The sequence below is a fragment of the Neoarius graeffei genome, chromosome 26 (assembly GCF_027579695.1).
Source record: "Neoarius graeffei isolate fNeoGra1 chromosome 26, fNeoGra1.pri, whole genome shotgun sequence".
In the NCBI taxonomy this organism is placed as follows: domain Eukaryota; kingdom Metazoa; phylum Chordata; class Actinopteri; order Siluriformes; family Ariidae; genus Neoarius; species Neoarius graeffei.
In genome coordinates this window covers 20,317,752-20,343,974 of record NC_083594.1, presented here as the reverse complement: position 1 = coordinate 20,343,974, position 26,223 = coordinate 20,317,752, and the positions used below count along the sequence as shown (strand labels likewise).

Below are 26,223 nucleotides of genomic sequence, written 5' to 3'. Positions count from 1 at the left end.
ACATTTCCCTTCTAATTACGCCATGTCTATACCAGATGGATGGATTTGTATTTTCTCATCTCTCATCTCATTATCTGTAGCCGCTTATCCTGTTCTACAGGGTCGCAGGCAAGCTGGAGCCTATCCCAGCTGACTACGGGCAAAAGGCGGGGTACACCCTGGACAAGTCGCCAGGTCATCACAGGGCTGACACATAGACACAGACAACCATTCACACTCACATTCACACCTACGGTCAATTTAGAGCCACCAGTTAACCTAACCTGCATGTCTTTGGACTGTGGGGGAAACCGGAGCACCCGGAGGAAACCCACGCGGACACGGGGAGAACATGCAAACTCCGCACAGAAAGGCCCTCGCCGGCCATGGGGCTCGAACCCGGACCTTCTTGCTGTGAGGCGACAGCACTAACCACTACACCACCGTGCCACCTGGATTTGTATTTTAATGGCTGCAATCAAAATATGTAAAATTGCACAAGAATGACTGACTAGAAGAAGTGTAAAGCACAAAAATGTCTTTATTGCAGGATAACAAGTCTTCAGTAATAGCATAGCACCTTAAACTTAACAGATACAAACTACATCATCATTATCAGCTCGGATTTGTGTTATACCTAAATGATCTGTATCAGTTATTTAGCATAACCATAAGGCACAGCAGTTACTGCGTAAGGGCAGGTTTAATTAACAATGATCGAGATACTGGACATTGTTTTCTTTTATTATTCATTTCAGGTCATTATCAATATATTCATTCAAAGAAAAGCATCTAATCTACCTTTTTATTAAGAATGTGTATTAAATGAATGTGGTGGTCCTGCATAACAGTACATAAAGCTTTAGTCAAATTATTCATCCATTTCCTTGAGAATACAGTTGTAACACAGTGTGTGTGTGTGTGTGTGTGTGTGTGTGTGTGTGTGTGTTAGGCATGCAGTGGTAAGTAGTTAAGCCATAATATTTCTATATTCAGAATATACAATGTTGGTATTATTATTATTATTATTATTATTATTATTATTGGGCATGCTTCCCTTGCACTATGTTCAGAAGTAGGTGAATTTTTTTTTTTTTTTACCAGTGTTTTCAGTCTCAAGACAAGGTTGGTGTCATGAGAAAACAGTAAAGACAGCTATCTTTTCACCTGGGACAAACACAGGGTTGCATTCGTGTCCCAGAATTATGTTCATAATACTGTTTTACACTGAAATAATAAACATTAGTCAAATAATATAAAATAATAATATTAAATAATAATACATAATAAACATTAACTGAAATAATAAACATTAGTCAAATAATAAACATTCACTGGATGTGAATGTAACATCAGTGCAAATATAAGAACGTGGGGATTGTGTTAAGTGTAAGTGAGCAATGTGTGTGTGTGTGTGTGTGTGTGTGTGTGTTCACACCACTCTCCCCTGCAGCAGAGGGCGGCTCTCTGCAGTACTCTGTCGGGTCAGAAAGTTCCACACTAACATGGGAACAGACTTAAAAACAGAAATACCCGTGATGCCATCTGTCGAGTCCCCTTTGAGTGCATGGTACGCCTTCATTCGCCTGTGAATGTGTGTTAATATTAAAGGGTTAAGAGAATGCTCATATAACAGCACACAATATACTTAAGATCATCTGTAGAACTATAACTTATTTAATACAATTTTTAGTGACTTAAACTGTATTTTACAAAACAGAAATGTAATAATAATAATAATAATCTTTCATATCACTCCTTTCATGAGTTTAAAATTTAGTTAAAAGTGTTGTATTGTAAAACAACAACAACAACTAGATAGAACTCGATGCCAACGGCGTCGATGGGGATGCCTCCGCCTGGTAGACTAGACGCCGTATTAAGTTGTGATTTGGGGATGGACATTTGACCTCACAATAATCTTGACCTGGTGAAATTACTTGTAGTAGCCTTGGAGATATTGTGTTCACAAGGTTTTCAGACAGACATTTGACCTCACAGTGACCTTGACCTTAGACCTTTTGATCTCAAAATCTAATCAGTTTATCTTTGTCCCCAAATGCACAAATGGTGAAAGTTTGGTGAAACTCCTTTGATTTGCCTTGGAGATATTGTGTTCACAAGGTTCTCGGACAGACATTTGACCTCACAGTGACCTTGACCTTAGACCTTTTGATCTCAAAATCTAATCAGTTCATGTTTGTTCCAAAGCGCACAAATGGTGAAAGCTTGGTGAAATTCCTTTCATTAGCCTTTGAGATATCGCATTCACAAGGTTTCGGGACGGACGCACGCACGGACGGATGGATCTCAAAATCTAATCAGTTTATCTTTGTCCCCAAATGCACAAATGGTGAAAGTTTGGTGAAATTCCTTTCATCTGCCTTGGAGATATTGTGTTCACAAGGCTTGAGGACAGACATTTGACCTCACAGTGACCTTGACCTTAGACCTTTTGATCTCAAAATCTAATCAGTTCATGTTTGTTCCAAAGCACACAAATGGTGAAAGCTTGGTGAAATTCCTTTCATTAGCCTTTGAGATATCGCATTCACAAGGTTTCGGGACGCACTCACGGACGGACGGACGGACAGACAACCCGAAAACATAATGCCTCCTGCGCCTTATGGTGGCGGAGGCATAAAAACCCAGAAAGATGGGAATTGAGCTATTGTTTATCAGCAATGATATTAGACAGAGTCTGATGAATATTGAGATTTAATCAGTTCTCATTTTTAGGACATAAAACAAAAGAGGTTACTCACCTGTAAGTTAATGCAATGGTGCCTACAGCACAGACGAGGATAAGAACACCCAATACTGCAGTGGCAGCGCCTGCTGTGGAGGAGCCTGAATCTACGTTTATAAATATATAAAACATAATATTGATATCACCAGTTTATTACAGTAAATTAGCTCAGTAAATAATGATCTGCAAAACAGACTTATTAACAATTAGGCACTATTTATGTAAACTAATACAAAACCCATTTATTGTATGGAAAAGATTGGATATCAAGGTTAAATGAACTGAAAGTAATTTATGGAGATTTAACTTAAATTTAAGTTTGGCTCATTCTTCATTCACTTACATGGGAATGGGCAGGGTTAAGGAAGAAAGTGGAAGAAAGTGTTCTATACCTTTGTCTGATGAATGAATAATTTTTTTTTGTGAAACCACAAAATGCAATAGAAACATACATGTACGTACATACATACGCTACCGTTCAAAAGTTTGGGGTCACCCAGACAATTTTGTGTTTTCCATGAAAAGTCACACTTTTATTTCCCACCATAAGTTGTAAAATGAATAGAAAATATAGTCAAGACATTTTTCTGGCCATTTTGAGCATTTAATCGACCCCACAAATGTGATGCTCCAGAAACTCAATCTGTTCAAAGGAAGGTCAGTTTTATAGCTTCTCTAAAGAGCTCAACTGTTTTCAGCTGTGCTAACATGATTGTACAAGGGTTTTCTAATCATCCATTAGCCTTCTGAGGCAATGAGCAAACACATTGTACCATTAGAACACTGGAGTGAGAGTTGCTGGAAATGGGCCTCTATACACCTATGGAGATATTGCACCAAAAACCAGACATTTGCAGCTAGAATAGTCATTTACCACATTAGCAATGTATAGAGTGTATTTCTGATTAGTTTAAAGTGATCTTCATTGAAAAGAGCAGTGCTTTTCTTTCAAAAATAAGGAAATTTCAGAGTGACCCCAAACTTTTGAACGGTAGTGTACATACATACATACATACAACATAGGGCACGAGTGTTTTACTGGGAAATACGCCACTCATATTTTTCATATAAACTACATCTGGGACATGGAGAACGGTAACCATGACATGATTCAATATCCTCAGTCGTGAGGAAATCGCTGAATTGTTTTGATAAATTTGGGTATTTTTTGTTTGTAAATGTGTCTCTATAATAAAAAGAAAATTGCACATTGGCTTGAAGATATGAAGTTTGTCTAATCGTTTCAGAAAACTCGTATTTTTCATATGGAATACATCGCGGATCTGAGTGATGTATTTCAGTTATTCCATGAAACTGAGTCATGCATGAGCTGATAGCCAACGAGGCGCATAGCGCTGAGTTGATTATAAGCCATGTACAATGAGATTGAGTGGAATAACTGTTTTATTCTATCCACATTCACTGGATTTTGAGAAACAGAGCATTTTTATTCTTATTTTTTGCAAATTCAATAAATAAAAACTTTATACAAAACATCCGGCAAAATCATTTCCGCTTAGAAAGTAAACAAACCGGTGAAATGACAGTAGCAATTTGTGAAAAATGCTATAATAATAATTATTGAAAGAAAAAAGTTCTTACAATCAAATACTTGTATTCCATATTTTGTTGCTTTTTTGTATTTTTTTGGGATTTTGTTTTCGTGTAGAGTTTTTAGTTCGTCCTTAGTCGGTTCAGCAACACGCGCCGCCATTTCCTTCTTCTTCAGGGTTTTTTTTGGCGTTTGGCAAACCAACTTAAAGGTGCGTTACTGACACTGACTGGGCTGGAGTGTGGAACAGACGATATTGGGGGGGGGACTATATTCTTTCAGCTATTTCTGTTCCTTTTAAATACTTGATAACAAAGCCACCATTTTGTTTTTCTCTACTCATGGTATATGTGCTGATATCGTAGTAGTAGAGTAGCCAATCAGAGTGCGTGATTGCTCATATCCAGTGAATGTTGATAGAATAATTCCAGATATTTCACTCTGATGACGTCACTCACAGTGTTTCCCCACCAACTAGACACACACTGTCAAAATGGCAAACCAGTTCAAAATTAAAATTCTTTTGATTAAGTTGCATTTCTTTTTTTTGTGAATGCATCCATATCATATCAATAATATTACACGGTGGTGCGAAGATATGAAGTTTATCTTCTCATGTTGAAAAACTTTTCACTAGTTCGCTTCGCTCACTTGTGATATATCCATTCACCACTGGAAGATAAACTTCATATCTTTGCACAACCATGTAATATCCTCGATATATTTTACTGATCCTTACCCACAGTGACACTGAGCCTTGCACTTGTTACAGCAAAACTGACATCATTAGCCAGAGACACATTAATGCAGAAAGTTCCAGAATCATTAAAGAAACGGCGGAGGATCATCTGGCATTCAGTTGGAGTCACAGCGTTACACTCCGTCTCCAGAGGACTGATGCAGTCCGAGTCCATCATCATGGTACACACTTCATTCGGCAAGCTGAGGACATACAGGACACAAACTGGTCAAAATTGAGCAAACTATACTTAATTCTCTGGTTCATTAATCCACCAGTTCTGTTTTTGTCAAAAATCCAGGGTTTTTGGTTTCTTCCCCCTGGGCTAAGTTCTACTTCTAGAAAGTCTTAACAAGGAACTCAAGCCTCACACTGCAAAAAACGATGCATTAGCAAGTAAACTATCTTGAATAGGGGCAAATTTGTTGATTTGTTTTATTATGTAATTATTAGAAATCAGATTTAAGATTGATTATCTTGTGAGATACTTTTACCAATTTCAAGCTTTAAATTTTCTTATTCAATCGGCAAATACTATAATTTAGTTTCTTCCTTGAAATAAATGTGTAAAATTTGTAAAATTATCAGGCAATAGAACAATTTCAAGCTTGATATTAGTTTTTGGGGTTTTTAAAACTGTAATATTATAAAAGAAAATAATAGATAAATAGCTTTATGTTCCTAGCCTCAAGATTCTGGATAAATACTCCTGGGCCCTAAATTCATGCTCTCATCCTAACCCTAATGTTCTTGAGTTTAAGCTCCTGTGCCTATGTTCCGGGGTTTAAGCTTCTGGGCTGTTGGTCCTGGGTTTACGTTCTTTGGCTAAACATCTAGGGTTTAGGTTCCTGTACCTAAGTTCCATGGCTAAAGTACTTGAACTTAAATTCATTAGTTAAGTTCCTGTTCTAAAGTTCATAGATGAAGCTTCTTGCCTGAAAAGTTCCAAGCCTATATTCCTGAGCTTCTCAAAAGTTTATACTGAACTAATAGTTGATATTATCTTCCCCATTCCTTCCCTTTTTTATTTGCATTCATCTGCCATTGAGTGGTTAAAAGAAATTTTCCAGGTGTGTAGGTGTAAATTGAAGAAATTTTTTGGTCAGAGGTAATGGAACAAAGGATTGCAGATTGTACGAGTAGTACACATGAAATTCCTTCCTGACCTTCCCTGGCAGGTGACGGTGAGATCCACGGCATTCTGCTCCACATTGGTGGCCAAAACTGCGACATTACTCACCTCCACAATCTCCACTCTCTCAATTCCCTCTGAGGAAAGAACCATAGGCAAACAAACTTTATTACATTGTGCAAGATGTACAGTAAGATCACGCAGCATGTTTATTGCATTAAGCCAGTATTTTATCAGAATTATTTGTCAGCACAGAAGATTCCAAACTGCCTAAAATATTATATAATATAATAGTTGTTACTGCGAGCTGGCCTAGTGGTTATTGTGTCCACCTCTCAACCAGGAGATCATGAGTTCTACTCGTGGTTGGGTCATACCAAGGAACATCATAAAACTAGTACCTATTGCCATCTGGCAAGGCTCGCTGCAATACAGATGCAAGTAGGGAGTCAAACTCTTGCGGCTACCAGAGGACTAGCCCCCCACTGTAACCCTAGCTATATAATAGGTGAGCGGCCGAGGGCTACTGAAACAGAGATCAGCGCCGCACCCATGTGCCTTAAGAGCTGGTTAGTACTGGGACAGGAGACTTCCTGGGAAGACCAGATCCTGGCGTAGGAAGGACTTTGACTTGACCTAAGAGTTGTTAAACCTTTAATTTTGCAGCTAACTCTGCAAGAGTAACACATTTTATATGTGAGAAAAAAATAATTAATAAACATTGCTGTCATTTGCTTGTTAAATGTTTACATTTTTTCAGCATCTCATTCATTCAGCATCAGTAACCACTTTATCCTGGTCAGGATTTTTTTTTTTGCACAGCGGAATGAATCCAGAGAACTCAGAGAAAATCCACACGAACATGGAGAGAACATGGAAAACTCCACACAGATAGTAAGTCAGGATTGAACCCAGGACCATGCAGCTATGGGGTGACATTACCTTGCCACTCACTTAAATTAAAGCAAAACCTACAGCAAAACTAAATATTGTGATACGTTACATGTATTGAGGCCATGTGCAAGTTTACATGTCTACAAGTAGCACACAATATTTTTGCATATTGCCCAATATTATGTGGTTATATTGTTGTATCTCTATGCACAAGCATAGATTTATGACGAGTGGCACTTACGAACAACATCCAAAGTTGAGGAGAAAGATCCGTAGCGGTAAATCATACAGTTTTCCTCTGCTGGAATTTCTGGAGCTTGTCGTTTTGCAATAACCAGAGCAGCTTGTGGTTCCTCTGTTCCTTCAGCAACAATCTCATTCTGTGTTACTGGGGATGTGGTAAGAATAACAGCAACGGCATAAACATCTACATAAATATCACGATGGAAGGCTTTTGTCTGGAAACTTGTTGATTTAAATGTATGTATAGTAATGGAAGGCTAAGGGCACTTGGTGAATTTGGTTGATAACCATTTAAATCCATCCATCCATTATCCATAACCGCTTATCCTGTACAGGGTCGCAGGCAAGCTGGAGCCTATCCCAGCTGACTATGGGTGAGAGGCGGGGTACACCCTGGACAAGTCGCCAGATCACTGCAAGGCTGACACAGAGACAACCATTCACACTCACATTCACACCTACGGTCAATTTAGAGCCACCAATTAGGACTGTGGGGGAAACCGGAGCACCCGGAGGAAACCCACACAAACACGGGGAGAACATGCAAACTCCACATAGAAAGGTCCTTGTCGGCTGCTGGGCTCGAACCCAGGACCTTCTTGCTGTGAGGCAACAGCGCTAACCACTACACCACCATGCCACCCCATTTAAATACGTTTAATAGTTATTCCATGAAATCGAGTCGTACATGAGCTGATAGCCGACGAGGCGAATAGCACCAAGTTGGCTATAAGCGACTGTATGTACCATGAGATTGAGTGGAATAACTGTTTTATTCTATTCACATTCACTGGATTTTCAGAAACAGAGCATTTTTCATTTTTATTTTTTGCAAATTCAATAAATGAAAACTTTGTACAAAACATCCAACAAAATAATTTCTGCTTAGAATGTAAACAAACCAGCGAAATCACAGTAGCAATTTGTGAAAAATACTATAATAATAATTCTTGAAAAATAAAAAAGATACATTCTTACCATTAAATACTTTCAGTCCATATTTTGTTGCCTTTTTTGTATTTTTGGGGGGTTTTGTTTTCAGGTAGTTTTTATTTCATCCTCAGTTGGTTTAGCAACACGTGCCATCATTTTCTTCTTATTCTTTAGGGTTTTTTGGCATTTGGCAAACCAACTTAAAGGTGCATTACCACCAACAACTGGGCTGGAGTGTGGAACATGAGATATTGGGGGGGGGACTATATTCTTTTAGCTATTTCTGTTTCTTTTAAATACTTAAGTGATATATCTGAATAGATGCACTCCACCATTTTATTTTTCTCCACTCACTAGTCCTAGGTATGACTTTAAACTGCAACTGGTGGTAAGTCTCAGGTCCAGGAAAACTTGAGGATTGCGAAAAGTAGAGTTACCCCTTAATCACCATTGCTCCCAGGTCTGCTCTGACCCGGAGTGGTAGCACCTGCCTGGGTTCCAGCTATGGGTTAAATAGTACATCCCCAATAAGGTGCTGGCAGCAGAGTGCTTTTCGGTGCAATGTGGCAGATGAACTCAACAGGGTCAATGGCACACCACCTGATGGCATGTGGAAGAGCCACTCAAATGGCCAATGGATGTTGTGACTGTGGGGCAACTTCCATACCTGTCAGGTCTGTGGCACTTTTGTGCACCACTTGGCATCAGGTCTGGAGGTCCAGAGAGACAACGCAATGGGGGCACGACATTCTTTGTCTTATCTTATTGTGCAAGGCGCTTCGCTAGAAGAGGAGAATAGTAAGCAAGAGCTCACGAGGCGAAACATTCTGTGGCGGCTTGGCCAGGCTGTTCGTGCCGCCGCTGCAGGCGACTCTGTCACTCTGGTGTGGGCCTCACGGCCCATCTGCGTTTCTGCACATTCTAATGAAGTAGTCATCATTGCTAGTGATGGACAGCTGACAACGACTCATGGTATATGAGCTGATATCCTAGTAGTACAGTAGCAAATCAGAGTGCACGATTGCTCATATTCAGTGAATGTGGATGGAATAAAACTATATATACCATGAATGTAAAACTTCAACCCTTACAGAGATAGAGGTGAGAGAGTCTCTTACCAATGTAATTATCAACCCAATTTATAGGCTGCAAGATTTAAGTTTTAAAAATGCCTTTCATTCTTTTCCCAGCACAGGAAAATGTGTTGAAATCTCATTCATGGGAATCACACATACTGTACGCATATGCTTAAAACCCCCCCAAAACAAACTGAATTAGTCCTTGGATGAACAACCAATAAGACATTCTCACCTGTAGCAGTGTCAGTAATTACAGGAGCTTCGGCTATGACTTCATTTGGAGTAACTTCATTGACACTTTCCACAATCTCACCATCGATAACTGGTACTATAGATGGCACTGTCTGAACAACTGTAGCATCTGTGGCCACAATATTGATTATAACATCGGCAGCAGGTGCTAATGGGTCTGTCTCTCCATTGGTAGCTGCTGCAGCTTCCAAAACTACAGCTTCGGTGACAGCTGACTCAACTACACCCTCCTCAACAGGGATGATGGATGCAGCAGGGTCAGTAACTGTAAGGCCCTCTGTCTCTGCAACACTGTCTGTAACTGTTTCACCAATGGCTGGAATATCAGAAACTTGATTTTCAGCAGTATTTACTGCCTCTTGATCATCAGCTGGAGCTGCAGCTAAGTCATTAGCTGCCGCTGGAACAGTAGAAGCTATGCTTTCTTGCTCAAGTGCAGGCTGAGGAGAGGCGGCCATATTGGTGGTTTGTGCAGCTGGAGCGTCTGATACCACTGTCACTGCTTGTACTATGGAAAAGGGCAAAGATACTCAATTAATGAGGTAAATGTCGTTGAGCAGCATCTGGATTGAGAGTGGAAACACGTATATTAATTGTACTTGGTACATGGGATTTTGACTTTGCAAAACTATGCTAGAAGGTTTGGGCTACACCAACATATAACATAACTGCACAGAACAGTGCAATAACATGGTGTCATAATGGCTCAAGTGGAAAAATGCTGCACTTGAGGCAAAGTTTTCCCCACCTACAACCAGTAAAACCACCCAAGACAGGAAATGATATTATTACAAGATTCCATGAATGCAGTGAATCATCCTGTCTGTAAAATGCAGATGTTTGTAATACATAAAGATTTGATAGTTAAAACATTCAAATGTTAGCTAAAACTTAAATCAGACATGTCTGTGCTATAGTTCACTAATTAATTGCGTTTAAAGCTAGCTAATCTCCATTAATTTAGTAAAGTTTTGCAAGCAAACAAGCTATCTAAGTCAATATTCGTGGCACTTTTCCTCCTTCTGTACATTAGTGACTCAAATGTAACACACAGGAAGTGATCAATAGTAGGATGTTTATGGTATTTCTGACAAGTAGTCAAAGTCAAAGATTTTTGGATAGTTAAGACATAGTGTAGACATTTGTCTTGCTGTCAGTGCAGTGTAATTTTAGTATAATTTATAACGGGGAAGCCATGGCCTAATAGTTAGTGACGCAGCTTTGGAACCAAAAGGTCACCAGTTTGATTCCCTGGACCAGCAGGAATGGTTGAAGTGCCCTGGAGCAAGGCACCTAAACACCAACTGCTCCCCAGGCTGCTCTGGGTATGTTGTACATCGCTCTGGATAAGAGCGTCTGCTAAATGCCATGGAACGTGATATAATTTTTGGCACAAGTCTTTTGTAGTAATTTACTGACACATCTGAGGAAAACATTGATGGCATTATTTCTTGCACAATTTGGCCTTGTTTCTATGGTGATTCTGCTTGAATGTTTTCCATAGCTTATGCTCTGCACCCATACTTCTAAGTTGTATAGCAAAAGTGTACTTAAATGGTAAGTATTAGTGTGAGTGGTGTCATTTTGAGATCTCTTTTTTAACAAGAATGGGATACAAGTTAATTTTACTGTTATATTACAAAAATAAAAACTTTATTTCTGGGTGGATAAGGCCAGTAGCCCTGCACTTGTACAAGTACAACAATACCAGTACTCCAATGTTAAACTCACCTGCAGTTATGACCTCACCAGCGGTTGGATTTGAGACACAGCCATTTGGGATTGCAGCCATCAGCACAAGCTGTGGCCTAAATGAGCCAGTTGAGCGGTAAGTGTGTGTAACAGAAGGTTGACGGGAGATAAGAGTTCCGCTGTTGTCCCCAAAGTCCCACGTAAAGGTGATGTCAGAGCCACTGAGGTATTGGCTGGGGTCATGAATACCAACATTGAAGGTTACAGGTCGATTCTGGATCAAACTCTGATCTGTCTGGTTAACATCACCAGTCTGTGACAGAGTCACTATGAATGGAATCTGATCTGAAAAAGAAAACAAGAGAGAATTTGGAGTTTAATGTTCTCTCATGTATACATTTTATATAACTTCCTCCTCGTTAGCATTAGCTCTACCTTCCTTCTCATTAATATAAGCTCTAAGCTCTTCTCATTCTACTTATAGCCATGTCTTATAGCATATGACCCTTGGAAAGGAGGTCCACAGAAACATAGAACCCTGACAATGAGAATATAAAACCATGGTAACGTACTGTAGGATACTGGGAATATAGGACCCTGGGAACATAAGACACTGGGACTATAGAACTCTGGGAATGGGAAAATAGGACACTGAGAATATAGGACTCTGGGAAAATGGGATATTGGGAATGGTAATATCAGTCCACTTATAAATATAGAACACCAGGAGTGATATGACAGGATCCTTGGTTCATAGCATCCTGGGATTAGGAATATAAAACCATGGGAATATAGGGGCCAGAGAACAGGAGGCAGCCATTCTCTGGGGCAGCCATGACCTGAAGGTTACAGAAGCAGCCTTGGGCTTAAAGGGTCACCGGTTTGATTCCCGGGACCGACAGGAAAAATGTGAGGGGAGTTGAGTGAATGAGCAGCACTTACCCCTCCCTCTGTATCATGGCTGAAGTGCCCTTGAGCAAAGCACCTAACCCCCATCTGCCCATTGCTCTGGGTGTGTGTATGCGGGTGCATACGTGCTCATTGCTCAGTTGTGTGTGTTCACTGCTTCAGATGGGTTAAATGCAGAAGAGGAATTTCACTGTGCTTGTGTGTACATGTGACAAATAAAGTCTTCATCTTCAGGAATATATGACCCTCTATGAATATATGAAATATATGACCCTGTAAACCTAGGTCCATGGAAATGTAAGACTCTGGGAATGAGAATATATGAATATAGGACTTAAGGAATATAAAATCATTGGAACATAGAGTCATTTCCAATGTACCAATGACAAAACATAGGGCCTGAGTTGAACATGGGGCAGTTTCCACATTCTCCCTCATATACAGTGCCTTGCAAAAGTATTCATACCCCTTGAACTTTTTCACATTTTTCCACCTTACAACCACGAACTTAAAAGTTTTTTATTGAGATTTTATGTGATAGACCAACACAGAGTAGCACATAATTGTGAAGTGAAACAAAAATGATAAATGGTCTTCAAAATTTTAAACAAATAAAAATCTGAAAAATGTGGTGTGCATTAGTATTCAGCCCCCCTGCATCAATACTTTGTAGAGCCACCTTTTGCTGCAATTACAGCTGTAAGTCTTTTATGGTATGTCTCTACCAGCTTTGCACATCGAGACACTGAAAATTTTGCCCATTCTTCTTTGCAAAATAGCTCAAGCTCAGCCAGATTGGATGGAGAGCGTCTGTGAACAGCAATTTTCAAGTCTTGCCACAGATGCTCAATGGGATTTAGGTCTGGACTTTGACTGGGCCATTCTAACACATGAATATTCTTTGATCTAAACCATTCCATTGTAGCTCTGGCTGTATGTTTAGGGTCATTGTCTTGCTGGAAGGTGAATCTCCTTCCCAGTCTCAAGTCTTTTGCAGCCTCCAAACAGGTTTTCTTCCAGGATTGCCCTGTATTTAGCTCCATCCATCTTCCCATCAACTCTGACCAGCTTCCCGGTCCCTGCTGAAGAAAAGCATCCCCATAGCATGATGCTGCCACCACCATGTTTCACAGTGGGGATGGTGTGTGCAGGGTGATGAGCAGTGTTAGTTTTCCGCCACACATAGTGCTTTGCATTTAGGCCAAAAAGTTCAACTTTGGTCTCATCTGACCAAAGCACCTTCTTCCACATGTTTGCTGTGTCCCCTACATGGCTTCTTATGCCTATCTTTCAACAATGGCTTTCTTCTTGCCACTCTTCCAAAAAGGCCAGATTTGTGGAGTGTATGACTTATAGTTGTCCTGTGCACAGATTCTCCCACCTGAGCTGTGGATTTCTGCAGCTCCTCCAGAGTGATCATGGGCCCCTTGGCTGCTTCTCTGACCGGTGCTCTCCTTGCTCGCTCTGTCAGTTTAGGTGGACGGCCATGTCTTGGTAGGTTTGCAATTGTGCCATGCTTTTTCCATTTTTGAATGATGGATTGAACCGTGCTTCTTGAGATGTTCAGAGCTTGGGATTTTTTTTTTATAACCTAACCCTGCTTTAAACTTCTCCAGAACTTTATCCCTGACCTGTCTGGTGAGTTCTTTGGTCTTCATGATGCTGTTTGTTCTTCAGTGTTCTCTAACAAACCTGAGGCCTTCACAGAACAAGTGTATTTATGCTGAGAGTAAATTACACACACTAGGACTCTATTAACTAATTAGATGACTTCTGAAGGCAATTGATTGCACTGGATTGTATTTAGAGGTATCAGAGGACAGGGGGATGAATACTAATGCACACCACATTTTTCAGATTTTTATTTGTTTAAAATTTTGAAGACCATTTATCATTTTCATTTCACTTCACAATTATGTGCTACTCTGTGTTGGTCTATCACATAAAATCTTAATAAAAAACTTTTAAGTTTGTGGTTGTAAGGTGGAAAAATGTGAAAAAGTTCAAGGGGTATGAATACTTTTGCAAGGCACTGTAAATGTCAGTTAAAAGCCCACATTGTCGCTTTAATTTTTGATCAGATCAAAGAAAGCACCTGCTATGTTCAATAGTAAGAATAAAAGGAATTTCCATTTGTCCAGAATTGTATCACACAAGGGCGGCACGGTGGTGTAGTGGTTAGCGCTGTCGCCTCACAGCAAGAAGGTCCGGGTTTGAGCCCCGTGGCCGGCGAGGGCCTTTCTGTGCGGAGTTTGCATGTTCTCCCCGTGTGCGCGTGGGTTTCCTCCGGGTGCTCCGGTTTCCCCCACAGTCCAAAGACATGCAGGTTAGGTTAACTGGTGACTCTAAATTGACCGTAGGTGTGAATGTGAGTGTGAATGGTTGTCTGTGTCTATGTGTCAGCCCTGTGATGACCTGGCGACTTGTCCAGGGTGTACCCCGCCTTTCGCCCGTAGTCAGCTGGGATAGGCTCCAGCTTGCCTGCGACCCTGTAGAAGGATAAAGTGGCTAGAGATAATGAGATGAGAATGAGATGAGATGAGAGAATTGTATCACACAAGGGCGGCACGGTGGTGTAGTGGTTAGCGCTGTCGCCTCACAGCAAGAAGGTCCAGGTTCGAGCCCCGTGGCCGGCGAGGGCCTTTCTGTGCGGAGTTTGCATGTTCTCCCCGTGTGCGCGTGGGTTTCCTCCGGGTGCTCCGGTTTCCCCCACAGTCCAAAGACATGCAGGTTAGGTTAACTGGTGACTCTAAATTGACCGTAGGTGTGAATGTGAGTGTGAATGGTTGTCTGTGTCTATGTGTCAGCCCTGTGATGACCTGGCGACTTGTCCAGGGTGTACCCCGCCTTTCGCCCGTAGTCAGCTGGGATAGGCTCCAGCTTGCCTGCGACCCTGTAGAAGGATAAAGTGGCTAGAGATGAGATGAGATGAGATGTATCACACAAACACACAACCACACACCTGTGATAGAGAATTGTGTGGACGTGTATCCAAGAGGAATGAACCTGTCCTTTCCACGGGAATGATAAATGACCACTTCCATGTTGTAAGAGCCCAGTGGCACATTGTCTGTTCCAATAGTGAGTGCAGAGGAAGGTCCATCAGCCACCTGCCAATATCGACCTTTAGAGAGCAAAGAATGAATAATGTACTGTAATAATTCATAATGTCTTATGATGAAACACTATAAACTGATGCTGGAGATATTAATAAACTGTATGCATGTGCCAATTTTGCAATAATTCCACATTCATTCCACAAATATAAAATATGTTAAGTTCAACTGAAAAATCCTTCAAAACTTCCTGAAGTGAAATATAAAACGGTGAATATGCTCATCGTACCCCAAGTCTTCCACACAAAGATGAAGTGAGGTTTCCTGGCCAGTGTTGTAGTGAATGGTGTACCATCAGGAAAAACCCCTGTCCATTCTTGGGAAGTGTTGAATTCTGGGTAAACATGTTCACCCTTCATGTACTGGGTTCCTGAAAGCAAATTTAAAAAGTAAATATGCTTTAAGGGTAATCAGGAATTATTATGGCTCAATAATTATGGCTGAGGTCAAGATTTTAGGCACTGCAGCAGTAAAGAATTTGGAATAATTTGCATGCAGTAGATGTATACTATAGATATAATTTTCATGCACAATATATTTTACATTTAATGCTCACCATAATTAATACTATGGAATTCAACAAGGGTGTTTCTGAGCAGTTTTGTTTTTTTTTTAATTGTAAGTGCTATGTGAATTATTGGTACCTGGTGCAAATGAAAAAGCAAATACTTATACATATTTATAAAATACATATCTTAGATTTTATGTCAGTTTTATATTTGAAATGTATTTCGAAACGGGCGGCACGGTGGTGTAGTGGTTAGCGCTGTTGCCTCACAGCAAGAAGGTCCAGGTTTGAAGCCCGTGGCCAGCGAGGGCCTTTCTGTGCAGAGTTTGCATGTTCTCCCCGTGTCCGCGTGGGTTTCCTCCGGGTGCTCCGGTTTCCCCCACAGTCCAAAGACATGCAGGTTAGGTTAACTGGTGACTCTAAATTGACCATAGGTGTGAATGTGAGTGTGAATGGTTGTCTGTGTCTATGTGTCAGCCCTGTGATGATCTGGCAACTTGTCCAGGGTGTACCCCGCCTTTCGCCCGTAGTCAGCTGGGATAGGCTCCAGCTTGCCTGCGACCCTGTAGAACAGGATAAAGCGGCTAGAGATAATGAGAATTCGTGTATTTCAAAACAATTTAAATAGTTGCCTCTTAATTGTTTGTCATATTTGAATGGAAAAATGTACCATTAGTATACATTTGGCAAAATAATAACAGTCTTAACTGTAGTTTAGTGAGTTAAAGGGCTCAGCAAAAGTCTCTATTTGTTGTGAGTGCTAACCATTAACAGTGCAGTTTTGGCTCCAGACCACTGTCCCGTTAGGCAGCACCGTCTGATTCCCAGGAGGAAGAACATTAATACTGAATGTCGTTTTGGCTCCCATCAGGGTTGGGGCATCATTCCTGATGCCAAATGTTACCTGTCCACCTGTAGGAAATAATTTTGTGATGAATTTTGGCTTAACTAAGCTATACAGTGTCTTGCAAAAGTATTCATCCCCCTTGGTGTTTGTCCTGTTTTGTTGAATTACAAGCTGGAATTAAAATGGATTTTTTTTTTTTTTTGGGGGGGGGGGGGGGGGGGGGGGGGGGTTAGCACCATTTGATTTCCACAACATGCTGACCACTTTAAAGGTGCAAATTGTTGTTTTATTGTGACACAAACAATAATTAAGATGAAAAAACAAAACAGAAATCTGGAGTGTGCATAGGTATTGACCCACCAAAGTCAATACTTTGTAGAGCCACCTTTTGCTGCAATTACAACTGCAAGTCTTTTGGGGTTTGTCTCTATTAGCTTAGCACATCTAGCCACTGGGATTTTTGCCCATTCCTCAAAGCAAAACTGCTCCAACTCCTTCAAGTTAGATGGGTTGCATTGGTGTTCAGCAATCTTCAATTTATGCCACAGATTCTCAATTGGATTGAGGTCTGGGCTTTGACTAGGCCATTCCAAGACATTTAAATGTTTCCCGTTAAACCACTCCAGTGTAGCTTTAGCAGTATGTTTAGGGTCATTGTCCTGCTAGTCATTGTTCAGTGGTGAACCTTCGTCCCAGTCCCAAACCACTGGCTAACTCAAACAGGTTTTCCTCCAAAATTGCCCTGTATTTAGTGCCATCCATCTTTCCTTCAGTTCTGACCAGCTTTCCTGTCCCTGCAGATGAAAACCATCCCCACAGCATGATGCTGCCACCACCATGCTTCACTGTAGGAATGGTGTTCTCAGGGTGTTTGGTTTGCGCCACATATGGCATTTCCCATGATGGCCAAAAAGATCAATTTTTGTCTCATTTGATCAGAGAATCTTCTTCCATGTGTTTGGGGAGTCTGCCACATGCTATTGGGCAAACTCCAAATGGGTTTTCTTCAGCAATGGCTTTTTTCTGGCCACTCTTCCATAAAGCCCCACTCTGTGAAGTGTACTGTATGGCTTAAAGTGGTCCTATGGACAGATACTCCCATCTCCGCTGTGGATCTTTGCAGCTCCTTCAGTGTTATCTTTGGTGAATTTTGTTGCATCTCTGATTAATGCCCTCCTTGCCCGGTCTGTGAGTTTTGGTGGGTGGCCTTCTTTTGTCAGGTTTGTAGTGGTGACATATTCTTTCCATTTTGCTATAATGGATTTAATGGTACTCTGTGGGATATTCAAAGTTTGGGACATTTTTTATAACCCAACCCTGATCCATACTTCTTTACAACTTTGTCTCTGACCTGTTTGGAGGCTCCTTGGTTTTCATGTTGCTTGCTTAGTAGTGTTGCCGAGTCAGGGTCCTTCCAGAACAGGTTGATTTATACAAACATCATGTGACAGATCATGTGATCATACAAAAGGGGATGAATACCTATGCACACTCCAGATTTCTGTTTTTTCATCTTAATTATTGTTTGTGTCACAATAAAACAACATTTGCACCTTTAAAGTGGTAGGCGGCTTGTGTAAATCAAATGGCGCTAACCCCTCAAAAATTCCATTTTAATGCCAGTTTGTAATGCAACAAAAGAGGACAAACATCAAGGGGGATGAATACTTTTGCGAGACACTGTATTTAACACTAATCTTGAATATGTTTCTGCCTTTTACACCATAATTAGATTTAAATAAAAGATACTGTAAATAACAATCAAAGATGATCAAGTCATCACCAACAATAAGTTACAAATAATCACATTGTGTGTATATATATATATATATATATATATATATATATATATATATATATATATACACACACACACACACACACACACACACACACACACACACACACAGTATTTGCAAAACCCAAATTTCATACATGCATTTAAACATTAATTTACAGAACTTTATGGAAAATTACAACCCCGATTCCAAAAAAGTTGGGACAAAGTACAAATTGTAAATAAAAATGGAATGCAATAATTTACAAATCTCAAAATCTGATATTGTATTCACAATAGAACATAGACAACATATCAAATGTCAAAAGTGAGACATTTTGAAATTTCATGCCAAATATTGGCTCATTTGAAATTTCATGACAGCAACACATCTCAAAAAAGTTGGGACAGGGGCAGTAAGAGGCTGGAAAAGTTAAAGGTACAAAAAAGGAACAGCTGGAGGACCAAATTGCAACTCATTAGGTCAATTGGCAATAGGTCATTAACATGACTGGGTATAAAAAGAGCATCTTGGAGTGGCAGCAGCTCTCAGAAGTAAAGATGGGAAGAGGATCACCAATCCCCCTAATTCTGCGCCGACAAATAGTGGAGCAATATCAGAAAGGAGTTCGACAGTGTAAAATTGCAAAGAGTTTGAACATATCATCATCTACAGTGCATAATATCATCAAAAGATTCAGAGAATCTGGAAGAATCTCTGTGCGTAAGGGTCAAGGCCGGTAAACCATACTGGGTGCCCGTGATCTTCGGGCCCTTAGACGGCACTGCATCACATACAGGCATGCTTCTGTATTGGAAATCACAAAATGGGCTCAGGAATATTTCCAGAGAACATTATCTGTGAACACAATTCACCGTGCCATCCGCCGTTGCCAGCTAAAACTCTATAGTTCAAAGAAGAAGCCGTATCTAAACATGATCCAGAAGCACAGACGTCTTCTCTGGGCCAAGGCTCATTTAAAATGGACTGTGGCAAAGTGGAAAACTGTTCTGTGGTCAGACGAATCAAAATTTGAAGTTCTTTATGGAAATCAGGGACACCGTGTCATTCGGACTAAAGAGGAGAAGGATGACTGTAGGTATCATGCCGCCATTTTGTCTCTGGGGACTACAAGTCCCAGTCCTCTTCCGCGTGACCTACATCACGCGTGGGCGGGATCATCTACGTCAGTCCGCCATGCGCGCATAAGTCCGGGCGGAAGCTCCGCCATTTTGTCTCTCGCGTCCGGTTTCCGAGGAGTCTAGACGCATAAAGAGATGCTCTCAAACCCGAGAACACTTCTTTCTTGCAAGATTCACCATCCAGCGCGTTCTGTGCCTAACCACTGGCCAAGGTAAAGGTCCAGAATAGCGCGATCTTTAAACTCAACCTGAGTTACAACCGGTTTACTCGTATTAGAAGTGACGTCACGACTGCAGCCCAGGCAGTTAAAAGTTAAGAAGCGATTGAATCCTTTTTAACTCACAAGCGCTGTGCATCTTATTCTGATCAGAGACTTTTCCTCACGAACGCTGAAGTTCGGACCAAGAATCCTCTGCTTTCCACGGGAACCACCCAAGTGCTCCGCTGGACCCGAAAGTTCTCTACGCATCCATCACGAGCGGCTCACGTGCTCCCACGGCGAGGCCCGAGACTACACCGGCGAATATTTCTTCATATCTTGCTAAAGGCAGGATTAAGTAAGATTTTGGCATTTGGGCATAATTAAGATAGTCTTAGGAATTTGCTTTTATTGAAATAGTGTGAATTTAAACCCAGGTTTATCTGTTACACTGTTAGACACGCAGCGTGTTGATTTATTTTGGTTCTATGTTCTCTAAATTGTTTAATAGATAGGCTGTGCATGCTCCTCTCTGACTAACACTTTAATTTCCTTATCATACATTTTGACCTTATCAAGGTTTCAGTGAGTTTGGTAATGTTATGAGTGTGGAATCTTTTTGTTACTGAGAAAACACATGCTCAACAGGCCTGACCAGGCCTGATACACTTTAGACAGCTTCCCTTTGTCTTTAGCAACACGTGCTCAGTAGGCCTCACCAGGCCTAACAAACACCCTTTAGCTAGGCCATAGGGCCTTTCACAAACACACACTAGCAACACAAGGCTAATCTAGGCCTCCACCACGTGTAGTTAGCTACACAAGGCTAAACACATGGTCAAGTCCTTCACACACACACACACACACAAGCACACATTAGCAACAGAGCTAATCCTTTGGTCTATTTAGATAACATTCCTTTGTTTTAGCTAGCAACAAGCTAGGCCATACACACACACACACACACACACACACGCACACACACACACACACACCATATCATATTTGTATATATTGATTATCCATTTTTTATCTTTGTTATAATAAATCCATTTATTATCAAAGCTGTGTGTATTCATCTTGTTGGTGTGAACTATTTCTGAAGTCCCCAATCTCTCAAAGAATTCAAAAAGGTGCATACAAGTTATGTAATATAGTAAGTGATCAATAATAATTAGGAAATATACCATAATCTAGCTGTTTGGTAATTTGTCCAGGATTAATGGTATGATTCACTAAATGATTCACTAAATGATTCACTGAACGATTCACTAAATGATTCACTTCAAATGAGACTGATTCTATGGTATGATTCAATTCAAATGAGTCAAAGTAAACGATTCAATGGGATTGATTCATTTTAATTATTGACCTTCAAAATTTAATGAGACTGATTTAACGAGATTGATCACTTAATTTCAATAATTAACTGATTGCACCCACAATGACCCAAGTTGTTATCAGCGCTCAGTTCAGAAGCCTGCATCTCTGATGGTATGGGGTTGCATTAGTGCGTGTGGCATGGGTAGCTTACACATCTGGAAAGACACCATCAATGCTGAAAGGTATATCCAGGTTCTAGAGCAACATGTGCTCCCATCCAGACGACGTCTCTTTCAGGGAAGACCTTGCATTTTCCAACATGACAATGCCAAACCACATACTGCATCAATTACAGCATCATGGCTGCATAGAAGAAGGGTCCGGGTACTGAACTGGCCAGCCTGCAGTCCAGATCTTTCACCCATAGAAAACATTTGGCGCATCATAAAACGGAAGATATGACAAAAAAAGACCTAAGACAGTTGAGCAACTAGAATCCTACATTAGACAAGAATGGGTTAACATTCCTATCCCTAAACTTGAGCAACTTGTCTCCTCAGTCCCCAGACATTTACAGACTGTTGTAAAGAGAAAAGGGGATGTCTCACAGTGGTAAACATGGCCTTGTCCCAACTTTTTTGAGATGTGTTGTTGTCATGAAATTTAAAATCACCTAATTTTTCTCTTTAAATGATACATTTTCTCAGTTTAAACATTGGATATGCCATCTATGTTCTATTCTGAATAAAATATGGAATTCTGAAACTTCCACATCATTGCATTCCGTTTTTATTTACAATTTGTACCTTGTCCCAACTTTTTTGGAATCGGGGTTGTAAAAAAATTATGGAATAGTATTCAATACAATATGTAAAATACATTATAATTCACTGGGGCCTGCACCTTTCCAGCAGTCCCTGTATCGGGGGTCACCATCTCTCCACACTGGGTACATTCGTGAATTCCATGAACGGTAGCGGCTAAAATGGGTTCTGGCCCCTGAAAGAAAAACAATAAAGTGAGAAATTGCTGCAGTGAAATTCTGCTGAGATATTAACCTTATAATGCATTCTGATCCAATGCTAAAGCTTTGTCTGTATACTGTATATTAGTATTATATAGCATTCTACAGTGTACATATTATGTAACATATTATGTAGTATTATATAGCATTGTATACATGTATTATATTATACAGTGTGTTATTTGTGCTATCAGTTCACAAATCACACCAGAGAGGGGTAAATGATATGAAAAAATCTATGAAAGTCTGTGAAAGCTCCACAATGTTTCGAACACTGTGGCTACTCTCTAGTTCAATGAACTGCCTTCTGATTAATAATTAACATAAATTAATGTGATTGGATAAACCACAAAAGCTGCAACAGCAGCAACAATCTGACACCTGAGTGGTGCAACAGGAAAGCATCTGTTAAAACCTATCCATGCTTAGGGATCTAGCGCATAACTCCGTGGTCCTATTGTCAGCTTGAGAAGGATGTCAGTACACACTCCCCTGTTGATCAGAGCAAAACTACAAGCCCAATTCCAAAGTTTCCCCCCAAATAACGATGGATCGATTTGAAGAAATGTCATGTTGTGTCTGTTACGTAAGATGTAAACCAAAAGCAAAAGTTATTTTTCTGTCGAAAAGTAATTTAATATACATTACCAAATACATAAATCAGGTTTGCATATAAATTGGAAGGATGGACTATATTTTTAATTAGCTTTTAATCAGCTTTCTTTAGGCATTAAAAGGATAGAGAGGGATAAAAAATCCAAAACTTAAGGGGGTAACAATACGTTCTAGGTAGTGAAAGTCACACGTCTTGTCCAATCCTTTTCTATCCTTCTCATGTGATTCTCAGCTGAGTGCTTACTTTCATAATCCCAAATTTGGGAATAAGGAAAAGTCTTGTACAGCTGAGATATCTGAAGAGAGAGACCGTGTACCCTCCTGGACAAGAGACTGCTTTTATATATATATATATATATATATATATATATATATATATATATATATATATATATATATATATATATATATATATATATATATATCCATTTCATCCATCCATTATCTGCAGCCACTTATCCTGCTCTACAGGGTCGCAAGCAAGCTGGAGCCTATCCCAGCTGACTATGGGCGAGAGGCGGGGTACACCCTGGACAAGTCACCAGGTTATCGCAGGGCTGACACAGAGACAAACAACCATTCACACTCACATTCACACCTACGGTCAATTTAGAGCCACCAATTAGCCTAGCCTGCATGTCTTTGGGGGAAACCAGAGTACCTGGAGGAAACCCACACAAACACAGGGAGAACATGCAAACTCCACACAGAAAGGCCCCCGTCGGCCACTGGGCTTGAACCCAGAACTTTCTTGCTGTGAGGCAACAGTGCTAACCACTACACCACCAGGTCGCCCCTCAAATTCAATGTTTTTTCTTTATTTTTATCAATTAATATACTGATGAACTGCCGTTTCTCTTTACTTAGTTAAGCAGTTCTTGACGTAATATGGATTACTACAGTTGTGGAATAGGGTTATTTACTGTATTTTTATTATTTACTGTTGACTGTTTGATCTCAAACACATTAGGAAGGCAAGAAATTCCACAAATTAATTTTAGACGAAGCACATCTGTTAAATGAAAAGCATTTCAGGTGATGACCTCATGAAGCTGGTTAAGATAATGGCAATAGTGTTCAAAGTGTCATCAAGGTAAATGCTGGCAAATTTGAAGACTCTAAGATGTGAAATATATTTTATTTTTAACACTTTTTTGTTGACCACATAATTCCATATGTTCCATGTGTTATTACATAGTTTTGATGTCTTCAGTATTGTTCTACAATGTAGAAGATATTCATAGGTTTTATGCATTTTGACTGAGTTGGTGTGTGTGTAGTACAGATGTATAGAGTATTGCAAGTGACAAAATATAAATAACTGTCAATCACATCAATGAGATAATTGTAGATTTTATTGTCGAGAATTTATCTAAATGTTGTATCAATTTATTGACAAGTTTTAATGACATGCAACTCTCTGCTAGCTTATTGTCGGATGCATTTTTGGGTTTATAATACATAGGATGCATATACAGAAATATAATTTCTCGTCTTTGTTCACGACTGAGTGGTTATCACTGTCGCCTCACAGCAAACAAATTCTGGGTTCAAACCTGCCGGTTAACCAGTTTATGTGGAGTTTGCACGTTTTCCTTGTGCCTGCGTGGGTTTCCTCCATGTGCTCTGGTTTCCTCCAACAGTCCAAAGACATTTGGATTTGGTCAACTGGCTACTCTAAACTGCCCATAGGTGTGAATGTGAGCGTGAATGTCTGTCTGTCTCTGTGTTAGCCCTGTGATAGACTGGCATCCTAGGGTGTACCCTGCCTCTCACCCATAGTCATCTGGGATTGGCTCCAGCTCTCCTGTGACTCGCAAAGGATAAGCAACATAGAAAATAGATGCATGAATACACTACTGGATTCATTTTTGTTCTTATCCATTGCTTAACTTGTATTTTAGCCTCTGTTCTGATAGCATCCAGTTTCATAATGTGAAAAATCAGAAACTTGAACATCTCAAAATAACAAATAAATTAGATAGATAGATAGATAGATAGATAGATAGATAGATAGATAGATAGATAGATAGATAGATAGATAGATAGATAGATAGATAGATAGATAGATAGATAGATAGATAGATAGATAGATAGATAGATAGATAGATAGGATATACTTACTTGCTATTGCAGCCAAAGAGAGGGTCAAGCCCAGAACTATAAGAGCTGTTCTCATCCTCCAAGTCTTCCCCCACTCAACAGGTTCAATCCTCAACAATTCCTGAAACACAGCCCAAGTCAAGAACAAGGAGTGCCAAACCTTTTTTAAATGAGTCTGATCCTTTCTAATCGGCCCAAACTCCTGACTCTGACATCACGCACTGAATGAAGAAAGAAGGCTCCTCCCATGGCCTAAAGCACTTTTTTCCCGAGAAGGATTCAGCTAATCACAAATTTTATATCAGAAAAGCCTCTAAATCAATAGTAGGAGGTGTTAAGACTCGATTGGATCAAGGAATTAAATATGCAGTGAAAATAAGGATAAAAGGGTCTGGCAGGGATGGGGTAATTGGGCTGCCTGGCTGAATGGTACATACACAGTGAGAGGAAAGACGTAATATTTGGAAACTTTTTTATTTAATATACTTTCAGTGCATATATCCACTTATATTCAAGTTTACACACATAATGTGTTTTAACTTTGAACTGAAATATGAACAAAATGAAGAAAAAAGTACTGTATATATTTATAATCATAAACAAAGATATGTTAAAGTTCAAAGGAAAAAGTATTTGGACACTATACTAAAATAAATCAAGTTGTAGATGCATCATGGCTTCAAGTAATGATGGCTTGAGGTGACTACCTCATGAAGCTGGTTAAGATAATGCAAAGTGTCATCAAGGTAAATGATGTCAAAGAATCTAAAATAGGAAACTTTTTTTTAAACACTTTTTTGTTTACCACATAATTTCATATATTCTTCATATGTTATTTCATATTTTGGATGTCTTCAGTATTGGTTTACAATGTACAAAATGGTCAAAATACAGAAAAACCTATGAATGAGTCGGGGTGTCCAAATTTTTGACTGGTACTGTATAACAAGAGTGCTCTGAGAGCACAGTATCCCCTGCTGGCAACTATGCCATAACTCTGGTAAAATGCAACTGAATTGAACAAAATTGCAATATGCATATTACCGACATATAACAAAGAATCCTGTCAAGTTTTGTGAAATTCCTCCAAAAATTGTGAGAGGAGTTGATTTCAGAAGGTGAGTAACCTTCCCGGAATGGATGGATGGATGGACATCGCCACGAAAATTATCCCCCTTTGGGCCTTCTGGCCAGCAGGGGGTAAAAACTTTTTTGCCAAATTACATGAAATTCCTCCAAAAATTGTGAAGGAAGTTGATTTCAGAAAGCAAGCACACCTTGATAAAATTGCCAAAGTACAAGTTTGTTAATAATCAAGGGCATAACTCTGGTAAAATTTGCCCAAATTAAATGAAGTTTCAATAGACATATAACTGTCATATAACAAAGCCTTTTGCCAAGTTTGGTGAAATTC

The 26,223-nt window shown here is 39.9% G+C and overlaps 1 protein-coding gene across 1 annotated transcript; it reads right to left on the bottom strand.

The window, feature by feature from the left end:
* Positions 1–502: 502 nt before the first annotated feature.
* Positions 503–25,002, bottom strand: pmela (premelanosome protein a). Its single transcript, XM_060910544.1, has 12 exons — positions 24,831–25,002; positions 21,971–22,066; positions 16,543–16,689; positions 15,499–15,639; positions 15,116–15,277; positions 11,284–11,589; positions 9,533–10,060; positions 7,287–7,433; positions 6,186–6,288; positions 5,020–5,222; positions 2,745–2,835; positions 503–1,565 (listed from the first exon to the last, which is right to left on the bottom strand). Exons 1-12 carry the CDS (start codon positions 24,883–24,885, stop codon positions 1,412–1,414), a joined length of 2,133 nt encoding a protein of 710 aa, XP_060766527.1. The 5' UTR covers positions 24,886–25,002; the 3' UTR covers positions 503–1,411.
* Between the last annotated feature and the right edge of the window lie 1,221 nt (positions 25,003–26,223).

Excerpts from the sequence above, each read along its gene's own strand:
- pmela (XM_060910544.1), bottom strand. The coding sequence starts at position 24,885 with ATGAGAACAGCTCTTATAGTTCTGGGCTTGACCCTCTCTTTGGCTGCA. Across the intron at positions 6,289-7,286 it reads CTCAACTTTGGATGTTGTTC|AGGGAATTGAGAGAGTGGAG; the intron begins GTAAGTGCCACT and ends TTCTTTCCTCAG. Across the intron at positions 1,566-2,744 it reads ACCATTGCATTAACTTACAG|GCGAATGAAGGCGTACCATG; the intron begins GTGAGTAACCTC and ends ACACATTCACAG.